Raw genomic sequence first — 13,282 nt, 5'->3', positions numbered from 1 at the left:
AATCAATGTAAAGAAAAAAGATGGCATTGAAAAACTTAATCCTATCAGGCAAAATATAGATTGACTTGTATATAATATTTTTGTGCAAAGCAAATGTATACATTTATTTTAATGTGACCCCATTTTATCATTACCAGCTCAGCTGACAAATATAAAGTCCCCTATCTACCTTTTGTGCATATATGCTTAAAGAATCACAATAGAGTTACCATTCCTTTTTTTTCCAAGAACAATAAAAATAAACCATGGTGGTGATATACATTTTAAATGTTAATAGAATTTTTGTTCTGTTAACATTTAAAATGTATATCACAACCTTGGTTTTATTTGTACTGTTCTTGTTGAGAAACCACTGCTATAGTAGGCAAAATTATACTTTCATCAGAGAAACTTACGCTAATAAAATACTACTACTAATTATTATTAGTATTATTATTATTGCTATTATTTACAATTTACAAATAAAAAGGCTTCGGCTGTGCATTCATTGCTAAAATAGGATTCCAATATTTAGTGAGGGAAGGTGATAATAAATAACTGATGTGTCGCAGATCTAAATTTGCTAGCATAACCCCTTGGTTGTAAAAGAGGAATGTGCATACCATTTAGCCCCTTCTGACAAACTGACCACCACAATAACCAAAATACCGCAAACCTAACACTAACAGTGTCTTAGGGCGAGTTTAGAACATGTATTGGCATCAGTTTTTTTTTTCTTTTCAGAGAAGCATTTAAAAACAAAACAAAAAACAAGCTTATTGCAGTAATGCCAAAAGAACCTGAAATGTACTGGAATATATTCTTTACACTCACACAGCCAGTGAACAAACTTACACACAAATGTATTAATTATATTAACACTGAGGGTGTGAGGACAGGAATGAAACATTTGTAAAGGAGAGGAGTTTTGGTAACACTGGAGAAATACTGGATTATCAGATAAAAATGACTGGAGAATTGAATTGTGGCCCCAGGGTGGCTTTGGCTAGGGACATGGAAGGAGTAAATTAACTTTAGCAATTTCCTCCCAGTAAGTGTCATAGTACAAACAAACATCTGCTTAATCTGTACTGACCGGAAATTCAGGGGTAGACAAATTTTATTTTCTACTTAGAAGCAACCCTGTGGGTGTGACGTCACAAAACGAGGGTCTGTTTCGTCTGGCTGGGGTTTCCGGAAGCTTGAGTTCAGCTAGCTGGAAAAGAGTGCCAAGCTGCAGCCTTCCATTCACCGGGATGTGTGTGCTACGAGGCTGTGTATAAGTGTATCCCTCAAGTAGCTCTGGGTCACTCTCCCGGCTGCTTGTTGACTTTGCTGCCTGAGCTATAAAGCCTATAGCCGGTGCTTTGCAAATGAGCTTGATTTCCATACTGAGACTAAAATGATTGCACATCATCTGCATCCTTTCCCTGTCTTTCTCCAATCTTATGGCTCAGGCAGCAAATAATTGACGCAGTGCTTAAAACTGAGGCGGTCTCCCTCTCTACTGAAGCTCGCGCCCAGGCTGTAAACCTTTGTTGTGCGCTAGCTTCTTTTCCTGCTCTCACTCAGCCCTCTTCTCACACTACCGATGCACCACCGCTCGGCGCTACTGAAATAAGAATAATAATAAAAAAAATAAAAAAAAAGTTTTACCTGGTCTGCTTGCAGGGCTAAAAGTAAAAAAAAAAAAAAAACATGCCCTACGCCCAGAACTGCATGTCCCGGGCGTCTGGCGATAGGAATTGCGCATCCCTGCACAGCCTCTCAAGTTTGACAGTCTTGTAGCATTGCAACTGACATGGACTTGAGTGAGAGAATCAACACTGATTGCTTAGGCTGTTAATACGAGTCTGGATAGTTTTGCAGAAAGACTCCCCCTGCATCTCCAGACCCTAACATTCGTCAATGCTCTCACTGAGAGGCTGACAACACTACTTAAACTCCAGTCCCATAGCGAAAAGACTACTCCGAATCTTCTGACATTTCTCTGCCATCCTCCTGTGAAGGAAGGCAAAGAATGACTGGGGATGAGGGGAACGGGGGAGGTATTTAAGCCTTTGGCTGGGGTGTCTGTCTCCTCCTGGTGGCCAGGTTCTGTAATGAATGAAGTTGTGGACTCTCCTCATATTAAGATGGAAATATATATATATATAAATAGAAATACATTTAACATTTTAAAAGTGCTCAAAATCAAAGCTATATGAGTGTCTATATATAAAAATGTAAAACATACTTACTCATACTTACTGAGGGGAACCGAGCTTCAACAAAGACTGAAAGCACCTTTTACTGAAGAAATCATGCACATCTTCATGCTTTTACCACCTCCAACGGAGGCAAAGTAAAGACCAAGGTATGTGTGAGGTGGGAGAGGTTTTATAGGGCTGTTGGGGTTTGGGGAACTGTCTTCTCCTAGTGGTAGGAATGCAAATCCCATATGTAACGGCTATTGATGATTTAATTTGTGTAGGCTGGACAAACAATTCAAATATAAATAATCCTCTGAACAGGACTGCTGTTCATAAAATATATTTTTACATAGAGTAAGCCATGCTTATTGATCAAATAGTTTATTTTATTTAAGCCTTGTCTGACAATACACCATTTACCCATGCCACAAAGCTGCTGTCAAGATGTACATGTAATATTAGAAACAAAACACTTACAAAACCTATATATTAAAATATTAACTATATATACATAATTTACCTGAGTGGAGTTAGATAGTTGGTTTTTCCACGGCTCCTCTGTGCTGCTGGTCAGGTTTGTGCGGTTATGAGGTAGAGCGAGGGCATTTCGCTGTGGGTAAGGCACGTTTCCGTTACTTCCACTTCCTGTTATGTGATTATTGCCTATCAACATAGTGTCTGTACTACCCATTGTCCCTGGGGTACTGCAGGAAACTTGGCCTGCTTGAAAGGGTCCATTAGCCACAGGCTGCACAGGACAAGAAGGACGGATTCCAGGCTGAACAACATTAGGCACTCTGGTTAACGCAACTTGAGGCTGTTGACCAGAGAATGAGTTTGTAGGCAGTGATGAGTCAGCTGTTGGTCCATTAGCAATTCCAGTAGATCGTACCTGTGCAACTCCTGTTTGTCTCATCTAATTAACAAAATACATTAGCGTTTTTATGATAGAATATTTATTCAAGACAGAATAAAAATTCAATAACAAAAAAAAGTGCATATGTCAAACTACAAATGGACTCCTAATTTTATATCTATAAACCAACAGTTATTGTTTGTGTTTTAAAGTACAACTTTGCTGAGGCTTGTTAAGGAAAAACCAACAGGTTAAATATATAATTTAAAATGTTCCCTATACACAAAATAAGAAAAACAACAAATCTAAATGGTATCAACCCCTTCCCGCCCGGAATTATTTGTCTATATCAGAACAAAGTTCTGATGTAAACAAATAGGTTAAAAAGTGAAATCACACAATCGTTCATGCTACTGCATGATTTCAATAATGGGCCCTCCCGTCGGCAAGCCCATTTAGTAAGCGCTTTTGACTTAAGTACAGCCAAAAGACTAGGACACTCTATGCCGTTTAAAGGGCGTTAAAGTCCAGTGCGGTTAGGACGGCATAGAAAGTCCTAAGGGCGGGAAGGGGATAACAAGACAAACTGCTGGTGCGGTTGCCTTTTAACAAGCTGACACTCCAACTGCTCAAACAACAATAATTTTTGTTTTGGATTTAGATTATTCCAGTTTGTTTGTAGCTATTCCAAAAACTATAATACATAAACATAAAGAGTAAAATATTTAGTGTCATATTTGTTCACAGAAAATGTTTTAGTTCTGTAAGCCTAGTTAAAAATGTTGTACCCAAATGTTTGTATTTTTATTTTTCAGTTGATTGATTAGTATTCTAGTATTACATGCAAATCCAAGCATTTAAATATTCATCTTTTAAAATCTATGTTAGATTTTCATAAGTCACGTAAAATTAACAAAACTATAATATAACGGAGGAAGAAAGGAGACACTTTCACACGAAAATATATGGCTATTGTGAGAAGAAAAAGCATGCAGATATGAACCATAATGTCCTTCCCAGGGAGAAATGCATCATGATGGTATTAAGCATATGCCACAAAGAAACATGAGAATGTTACGTTGACACTACTAATAACTTCAGTTCAAGAACATGATTATGTGTTTTCCCCTTCAAAACAGGACAGGATGATTTATGTCTATAAACACGGATTCCAAAAGACAACAAGATTTACTTAAAGCGATAAATTCTGCATGTTGAGAATTTCAGCATATTAAGGAACATTTTTAAGGGTTTGTTGTTACATTCTACCCATTCTTCTTGGAGAAAGGCAGAAATGCACAGCACAAAAGTGTTTAGATGGCTTCTCCCCATTCTACTTCTGCATTCCTCTAATTGTTTTGTGTTTTTGTAAACTCATGCCACAGGCAGACTGGCAGACTGAATGCATAAGACAGCACTACATATGGAATTATAATAAAAAGTATTCTTATCTGATAATTTAATTTCCTTCTTGGCAGTGAGAGTCACCAAGAAACATTCATAATCTATGGGCATTACCTTTCCTGGCCACCAGGAGGAGGGCAAACACACCCCAACAAAGCTTAAATATCCTTCCAATCCCCCTACCCTCTAAGTTGTTCAAGTTGAGGATAAGGAAAAGTGAAGAGAGATAAAAGGTGTCCAAGAGGTGCAAACGACTGCCGCCACTACATATAATGCATTAGGGTGGGATCATGAACTCTCACTGCCAAGGAGGAAATGAAATTAGGTAAGAAAAATTTCTATTTTACTTCTATTGGCAGTCAGAGTCCACAAGAAACATTCATAACCATAACCTATTTGAAACCAATACCCAAGATGAAGTCTACGAATGTTTGGGAGGGAAGGTATGGAAGGCAGTTCTAAGTACTAGGCACCACCACGTGTAGAACCCTTCTCCCAAAAGGAGCCGCCGCTAAGGCAATTATATCAAATCTGTAGAACTTCATGACAATGTGCAACAAAGACCATGTTGCAGCCTTGCAAATCTTCTCAACTGAGACCTCATTTTTGAAGGTCCAGGAAGTAGAAACTGCAGAAGAGAATGGGCTGTAATTTAAGGAGGAAGCTCTAGACCCGCCTTCTCATAGGCCATGCAAACTTGACTTTGCAACCAGAAGGAAATATTAACTGCAGAAGCTTTCTGCCCTTTGAGCTTACCAGTATACATGACAAACAAGGAAGATGACTGACTAAACTCCTAGTAGCTTAAAGGCAGAACTTAAACGCACTGACCAACGAAGTTATGCAGCAGTCTCTCCTTAGAGGATGACAGGTTTGGACAAAGAGAAAGAGCCACAATATCTTGGTTAATGTTGCTAGTATTGATTACAATATGTAGAAAACCATTTGTTGTCCCCAAAAAAGCCTTATCTTGATGGATCACTAGATAAGTGTGGTATACAGTAAGGCCGACAGCCCAGAAACTCTACGAGCAGAGGAAATAGTCAACAGGAAAACCATTTTCCAAATGAGTAACTTCATATCAACAGCATGCAGAGGGTTAAACAGAGCCTTCTAAAGAACTCTAAGAGCCAAACTGAGGCTCCAAGGGGGAGTAACAGGTTTGAAACCGGGTTAAATTCTGGTCAAAGCATGAACAAATGCCTGAACATCTGGCAAACAAGCCAGCTTCTTATGGAATAGAACTGAAGGGGCAGAAATCTGACCCTTAAGAAAAACTAGCCGAAAAGGCCCTTCCTTCACCCTACGCAGAGAATCCACGCTGGTCATATCTGTAGAGATAAGTTTTCCAGACTTTGCAGATGCTGCGTCTGGTGACAGGCTTGCGAGCATGGATAAGGGTACAACAAGATATTCTGATGTAGAAACAACCGCCAAGAAGGAGCAGACGACATTGACACTAGGTCTGCATACCAAGTTCTGCATGGCCACATAGGGGTTATTAAAATAGTTTGAATTCTCTCCTGCTTGATCAGAGCAACCACTCAGGGCCAGAGAACAATCGGTGGTAACAAATACACTAGATTGAAGTTCCATATAGAACTCCTTGTGCCACCCTGATGGTTGATGTAGGCCACGATCGAGATGTCCGATAAGAATAGGATATAATGGATACAAAGTAACTGGGGCCATGCTAGAAAAAAATTGTAGATCGCCATCAACTCGAGGATGTTGATTGGAAGACACCCCTCTTCCGGACACCAGGTTCCCTGGGCTCTCAGGGACCCCATACAGCACCCCAGCCCAACAAACTCGCATTTGTGGTGTTATTCACCTAGGATAGGTGACTGAAACAAGTCCTGGAACAGGAGACTTACAGCAATGAGACACTCCCTCACCTGGGTATCCAGGCGGATGGTCTGTGACAGATCTCCATGATCTCCATTCCATTGTCTGAGCGTACACAACTGTAGTGGTCTCAGATGGAAGCAAACGGAATAGCATCTGAAACCGCAACCATAAGACCTACCACCTCCATACATTGTGCTACCGAAGGCAGAACATTGGATTGAAGCAGGCGACATGCCCTCTGAAACTTCTCTCTGCGCTGATCTGTGAGGCAGATGCACATATTGACAGTCTATTATCGTACCCAGACAAATGTACCCTCGTAGCCGGGACAAGGGAGCTCTTTTCCAGAATGACTTTCCATCGGTCCTTCCACAGACAAGAGAGTAACGCTCTGTGTGATCCTAAGCAACTGGCAAAGTTGGAGCCTGAACCAGGATGTCATCCAGGTAAGGAGCTACCGCAATACCCTGCAGACAAAACACAAAGCTCCCAACACCTTGGAGTGCCATCTCAAGTCCAAAAGGAAGCGCAACAAATTGGTAGTGCTCGTCTAGAAAGGCGAACCTCAGGAAACAGTAGTGATCCCTGTGGATTGGAATATGTGGGTATGCATCCCTTAGATCTATGGTGGTCATGAACTGACCCTCCTGAACCAGGGGAAGGTCGGATCTGATAATTTTCATTTTGAAGGTCAGAACCCTTACAAACCTGTTGAGGCCTTTAGGTCCAGAATGAGGTGGAATGTGCCCTCCTTCTTTGGGACTACGAAAAAGTTTGGAGTAGAATCCCTTTCCTCTTTCGGAACTGGGACCACCACGCCCATTGATATGAGGTCGTCCACACAGTGTAGTAGTGCCACTCCTTTTCCAGGGTTTTCAGATACCCCTTGAGAGAAGGAAGTGGTCCCTTGTGGGATGAGACTGAAAGCTCCTTCTGTATCCCTGATGAACAATGTCCAGGACCCATGGATCTTGGACGGACAGTGCCCAGTCCTTGTGAAACAAATACAATTTCACTCCATGCAACCTGGTCCCAGGTAGGAGGCGATCCCATCATGGTGATTTATTGTCTTGGGAAGCATGTTTAGCATGCTTGTTCTTGGTCCACCCCTAGTGTGGGCTTCCAAGTAGGTTTGGGAAGAGTCCATCTTAGACGCTACCACGCTCCTCTGATTTCTATTTGGACTAAAACATCCAGCAGAACGGCCCTTGACCTTCTTGTCCTGTGGTTGGAAAGCTCTCTTTCCCCCAGTGACAGTAGCTATGATCGAATCCAGCTCAGGTCTGAACAACCTTGCATCAGAAATTCTTTGTATAACAAAAATATGTTAAACACACATATAAAAGATAACTGTAAAGAGGAAAACAGCATTTTTTAATTTGTGAAACTAGGTATGTTAACACTAAGCTTAACATAGTGTGTAGAGACTAGCAATGCTTGTTGATGTTAATCCAAGTACTAAAATATTTTTATAGATCTATGCCTGCATGTAGCTGAACATACAATTTATTATCTGAGATAAAAGTAATTTGCATGGTCTGTCAAAAAACAGACTCTATACTACTCAAAATAATGAGATTAGCCAAAGTACATATTAGTGAGGTCAGTAGTAATCAAACCGCAAAGCATGCATGAAAGTGTATGGATTGGAAAATGTTGTGCATAAAAGTATTCTATCAAAACAGCATGTCTGTTGTGAAACAGGAAAAGAAAGTAGGAAAGCACCACAGTACATATGCTGAGATGGAAACATTTGTACTGGTAATACTAAGCTATATAATGAAATGGTTATGTTTGCAGATTTAATACATATATGCATGCCCCATTGCACTTATCTGAATTAACATATTGACTGTTAAAGTAGTTAAGGTTATATAACCATTATATGAATGAATCCAAAATATATTACCCAGAGGAATGATTTTTATATACAACCTATAGATTTAAACTGAGAACAAAACTAAGTTTGTAATAAAAATGAACAGTAGCTCTGAAAAGCCGAGAGGACTGCTGTCAATGCAAGAATATTTGAGCATACCATTGATTTGAGTAAATTACTGTATCTGATAAATTGATCATGTATTAATCAAAGGGTATCTACACGTCAGTAACAGTAAGTAGTGAGATCCCCAGATTTGCTTCTACTCATTTACTCAGCTGCATAAAATCTGAATATAAATACAGGGGAACCACTGGGTAGCCTTTAAATAATAATATTAAATGTAAATCAGCATCATCATTTGTACATAAATCACTTTAATATATGTAAATCTATACAGGATAGAACATATACAACATATCACAGAGAAACTGGTTATACAACCAATTATAAATATACTCACATATAGGGGAACAAAGCACACCTATGTGTATAGAAAAGTATAATCATTAGATAAGTAAACCTAAGTTATTGGCTTACTGCAGAATAATACTGTGCTGTAATAACATTCAAAATAACCTACTGTACAATTTCATAACTATATAGTATTATGAACTGTATTCTTCAGAATACTACTTAAATTAAATATACAGTAATTGAAATATGGTATGAGCTTGACAAAAAAACAACTGCCATACATATGGTTATAAGCATGCATGAAACAGATTTCTACCTCACCCTGTGAAAAGTCATTCAACCATAACACAGTAAATATTCATGCTTGAGGAAATAAATATTCAAAGTTGAGCCACTGCAGAAAAGTCATGAACATTCTCTAATGGGGACGCCGATTATTAATCAGTCTCTGCAGAGATAATGTAAGATAAACTTTCTCTCATAATTGATCATACTCTAGCAGTAAGAACATACATGTAATATTATAAGTATACATTTGGTATGCAAATTTAAGCAGCTGATATATTTAAAAAAAAAATACTATATGAGGAATGAATATGCAAATTGTTGATTTACAGCAGACAAGCCTTTTAGTATATATAAACTGATTATACAAACTAAGGCAGTTTGATCAGCTTGCTGAATGAACCCATTTTTTAGAAAATGTAAATATATATATATATTTTTAGGTAGAAATGGTAAATTGAGCTACTAAGAAGTCCTAAGGATGCTAGTTAAGAACTATCCGGTGCCTCATTTCCCCAAATACCTATGTTAAACACATAGGTAAATCTCCTCAGGTGTAAGGCTATAACCCCCATCTATGTAGTACCTGACAGGAGAGTACTATTGGATAGCTCCTGGGCTGTGTAGTGCCTTAGTCATTTACCTAGACTGAAGCACCCCTCTCCACTGTGTCTTACCAGTATGCTGATGCCTTTCTCCTGTACATGTTGCTGATCCAGTGCAAGTAAATATACTGCAAAGGATGCTGCGGAGATACTTGTAACCCCTCAGGTGGAGGCTAAGGGATATGGTCCCCACGACACTTGAAGATAGTTATGGATGTTAGATTACCCACTAGGGTAATGAAAAGCACACCCTGTTTCACCCAGAGTTTTCTTAAATCTTATTGGAGTGAAGTTGCCGAGGGGTACTTGGTCCCAAGTCAAGAATGAGCCCATAAATCATATGAAAAAATAATAAACTCTTGATAGTAGAGCACCTCTGAAATCTTCAACCTCTCTCCTAGAAGGTCAAGAACAAACTGGAGAGGGAGAGGAAGTGGGAGGGACTAAAGCTCTACCAGGGTTCTTGACCTCCTCCTGATAGGATGAAATATATCCCGCATTATGAAGCTATGGGCTCTAATCAGCTAAGAGGGAAAACAAAATCTGTAAAAAAAACGACTTTTTTTGTGAATGACTATATTAAACATAGTATGGAAAAAAACTGCTAACTTTGCAGATACTTATTTGTAATTAAGAAATAATAATAAAATAATAAATAAATAACTTGCCTGTACCTGTAACTTCTGTGGAGGCAAACACCACGAATGTACTTGTGCTGGAGTATGTGACATTGCATGACCACTGCCCCAGTTATCAGAAGTATTCTATTAAAAAAGAAATACAATTTACTAAAACATATTCTTATACAAAGTAAACCGACATAAAAAAACAAAACAAACAATACATAAGTCAAATGTATTGCTTTATTTTAAACTACCTTTGCTGGACTAGATGTTCTTTTCCTCTTGGCAGGACTTGACAGTTCATCTACCTGGCTAGAGGGAATCATATGTAGCGGCAAGGACTGCTGTGAAATTGGTGTTTGACTGAGGCCTATTACAGATTCAGCGTTCTGATGAGGTTTACAGGCCTAATAATTGGAAGAAAGAAAATATGGTCCTGTGTAATGTTTATCCACTTAACGGGTTTCAATATATTTTAATGAAAAATAATAACAGTCTGAACAATGTGACTACACAAACACTGGTCCAGAATAATGACTATTGGCACTGAGAAATGTAAATAGATGAAATGAAAAATTTTAGTTTAAAGTAAAACGCCATAATGATTACACTTCAAAATAACAAAGATCCACAAAGGTTCTTAATTGGTACCCAGAATGTATATTTTTTTTCTTTATACTCTTGTTATTTTAAATTACTTATGGATAAAAATAGAAGCCATTTCTGGGCTTAAGTAAAAAAATAAATTTGCTACTAAATATTCAAAATAACTTTTAAAGCTGGGTATTTGCAAAACATAACCCAACTTCTCACCTGCTGTGCTGAGTTCATGGCACCCTGCCTGGAGGTAAGCTCTGCGGGGATTGGTAGGCTCCATGCCTCCTCAATACTAGGAAGTAATTTAGTTTTATTCTGTAGACTACCTTGTGGAAGGTTACACAACTGAGCCTAGGAAAAATTATGTAAAAAGGTAATTTAACACAGGCCTACTTTTGTAAGAGCATGTTCACTACAACTTCCTAAAAATTACCAAGTTCTTTAAACAAAAAAGTTGTTGTTTGTTTCCCAAAAAAGGTAAATAAAATAGAAGGGTAACCAGAATATAAAACCTTTGTGAGAGTAAGTTAATATTTTTGAAAAGATCATTGCTTTTTGAAAATGTCAAACAAGAGTTGAGATTACACTTGTTTGACTATTTCCAATTAAGTCCATGACAAATTAAAAAATGTAGACAGGACAAAAAAAAAAAAGGTCTGTACACTGAGATGCAGCAATTGATAGAATGGGTGAAATGAGTTTTGAAAGCTTCATTCCACACTTACATTTATAAGCCACAAGACAAAATGCACATGGATCTTATTGAAACAATAACATGGTACATTAACAAACCAATTGGTTTTGCATTCTCCTCTAACAATGGATAATGACAAGCTGTGTCTTAACGGCTCAACTTAAAAGAAGTGCAAACTGTACCTGTAAGTATTTAATCCGTGCAGCAAGTGCAGAGGTATTACTACAATTTTTGCTCCTTGTTGCATTTAGGTAGCATTTAATTGCATCCTGAGGCTGGTTGCAGGATTCATAGAGAGTACCCAAGTCCATCCAGGCTGCGGCATGGCCATGATCCAACTGAACAGCACAAATGTAGGCCTGCAAAGCATCCATAGGCTGGTTCTGCTGCTGATACAGGACACTGAAACAGGCAACAATGATAAGAGGGATCTCTGTCAGACTTCAACATATTTAAAAGTACAGAAACTGTTTAAAATAAATAAAATCAACACATGTTTAAGAAAATTACTGCTTGAGGGTGAAATATCATACATATTTATTTTTTATTTTAAGCAGTCTTGATATGACTGCCCAAAAGGAGTTTGGAAGCATTTTTGCTTTTAATGGAGTCAAAAAGAAAAGAAAGATTTATTAGTAGGGGTATGTTTATTAGCTCAGGGTATATTTGAATTAAAACCTACATAGAAGAACATCTGCAATTGTTAAAATCAGGACACAAAGAATAAATACAATAAAAAAACTGTTTGCATTAGATCTATGTAGAACATTTGCCCCTGTTAAAATCATGACAGAATAAATAAAAATCTCAGAATTAAAAAAATGGCAAACAGAAGTAAAATGCCTAAGGACTGTACAGGGTAATTTTAATTTAAATCACTAGTCGGTAAGACTAAATTTAAATCATGATTTTCTGCATAAAGGTGTCATTTTAGAATAACTGTCTTATGGTGGTGAGAGTCCACAAAATTCTTACTGCGGGGAATTCATTACCTGGCCACCAGGAGGCAGAGACACCCCAAATTAAGAGCTTTAATATTCCTCCTACTTCCCTGACCCTCGCAGTATTTTCTTTGCCTAGCTTAGGAGCAGGTAAAGCGAGAGCTGCTCAGAATTGTATTCAGAATTACAAGGCGTTTAATAAAAAAATGTTCCCTCAATGGATAGTTCCTTGAAGAGAGGGGGCATATGAGAGTACTGACTGTGCAATGTAAATCTCTTCACTGGAGTTGTGGTCACAATCCTGCCACGGGTGTCGATGGGACAGTTTCTTTAGCCTCCTCCTGTTTGGCCATGTAGATGTACATATACAGTATATTCTCTACAGGAACTTACAATACTGGATGGGCTCACTACTGTACCATCATAAAGGGGTAAGATCAGTGGAGTGGGTATCGGCTGGGTAAGTACCTGCATACCTTACACAGTCCACAGGGTTTCAGTAGGTATATGTGTCTTTGTACAACATAGTAATTCCCCAGCAAGTAAGCATATCACTTCATCTTAGTTTAAAATTAATAATATACCTCAAGCTGCAGAGCAAGCTAATGTCATTACAGGGGAGCTTAGATTCACTTTATTTAAAACAATTTAGGTGATTTGCTCTGTATGGCCTTAGACTCTAACATATATACATGCGATTCCTGAAATGTTCATATGTATAAATCACTGTACTGCATATATATTTTGTGTTTACACATTAATCTGTAGTAACTTTATTTGGGATTTAATGTCCGACACCCCCCCCAACATATATATATATATATATATATATATATATATATATATATATAATGCCTGACAATATTCATATTTATAAGGCAATTTACTGCTTATGTAATTAGTCTTTTGACACAGTAATGTAAAATAGTATTCCTATTTATGTTTTTATGTGCGGCCAT

The 13,282-nt window shown here is 38.1% G+C and overlaps 1 protein-coding gene across 1 annotated transcript in view; it reads right to left on the bottom strand.

Annotated features, from left to right (window-relative positions):
• The window catches only part of KDM6A (lysine demethylase 6A), a 926,232-nt gene that overhangs the window by 297,840 nt on the left and 615,110 nt on the right, over positions 1–13,282 (bottom strand). The window contains exons 11-15 of the mRNA XM_053705281.1: positions 11,565–11,784; positions 10,905–11,039; positions 10,346–10,498; positions 10,143–10,232; positions 2,692–3,087 (exon numbers count right to left, since the gene is read on the bottom strand). Of these exons, the coding sequence (XP_053561256.1) occupies positions 2,692–3,087; positions 10,143–10,232; positions 10,346–10,498; positions 10,905–11,039; positions 11,565–11,784 (994 nt within the window). The remainder of the gene's footprint in view (positions 1–2,691; positions 3,088–10,142; positions 10,233–10,345; positions 10,499–10,904; positions 11,040–11,564; positions 11,785–13,282) is intronic.

The sequence above is a fragment of the Bombina bombina genome, chromosome 3 (genome assembly GCF_027579735.1).
Source record: "Bombina bombina isolate aBomBom1 chromosome 3, aBomBom1.pri, whole genome shotgun sequence".
NCBI classification, from domain to species: domain Eukaryota; kingdom Metazoa; phylum Chordata; class Amphibia; order Anura; family Bombinatoridae; genus Bombina; species Bombina bombina.
Note: the sequence above shows the minus strand (reverse complement) of the source record. Positions and strands in the feature narration are given on the sequence as shown.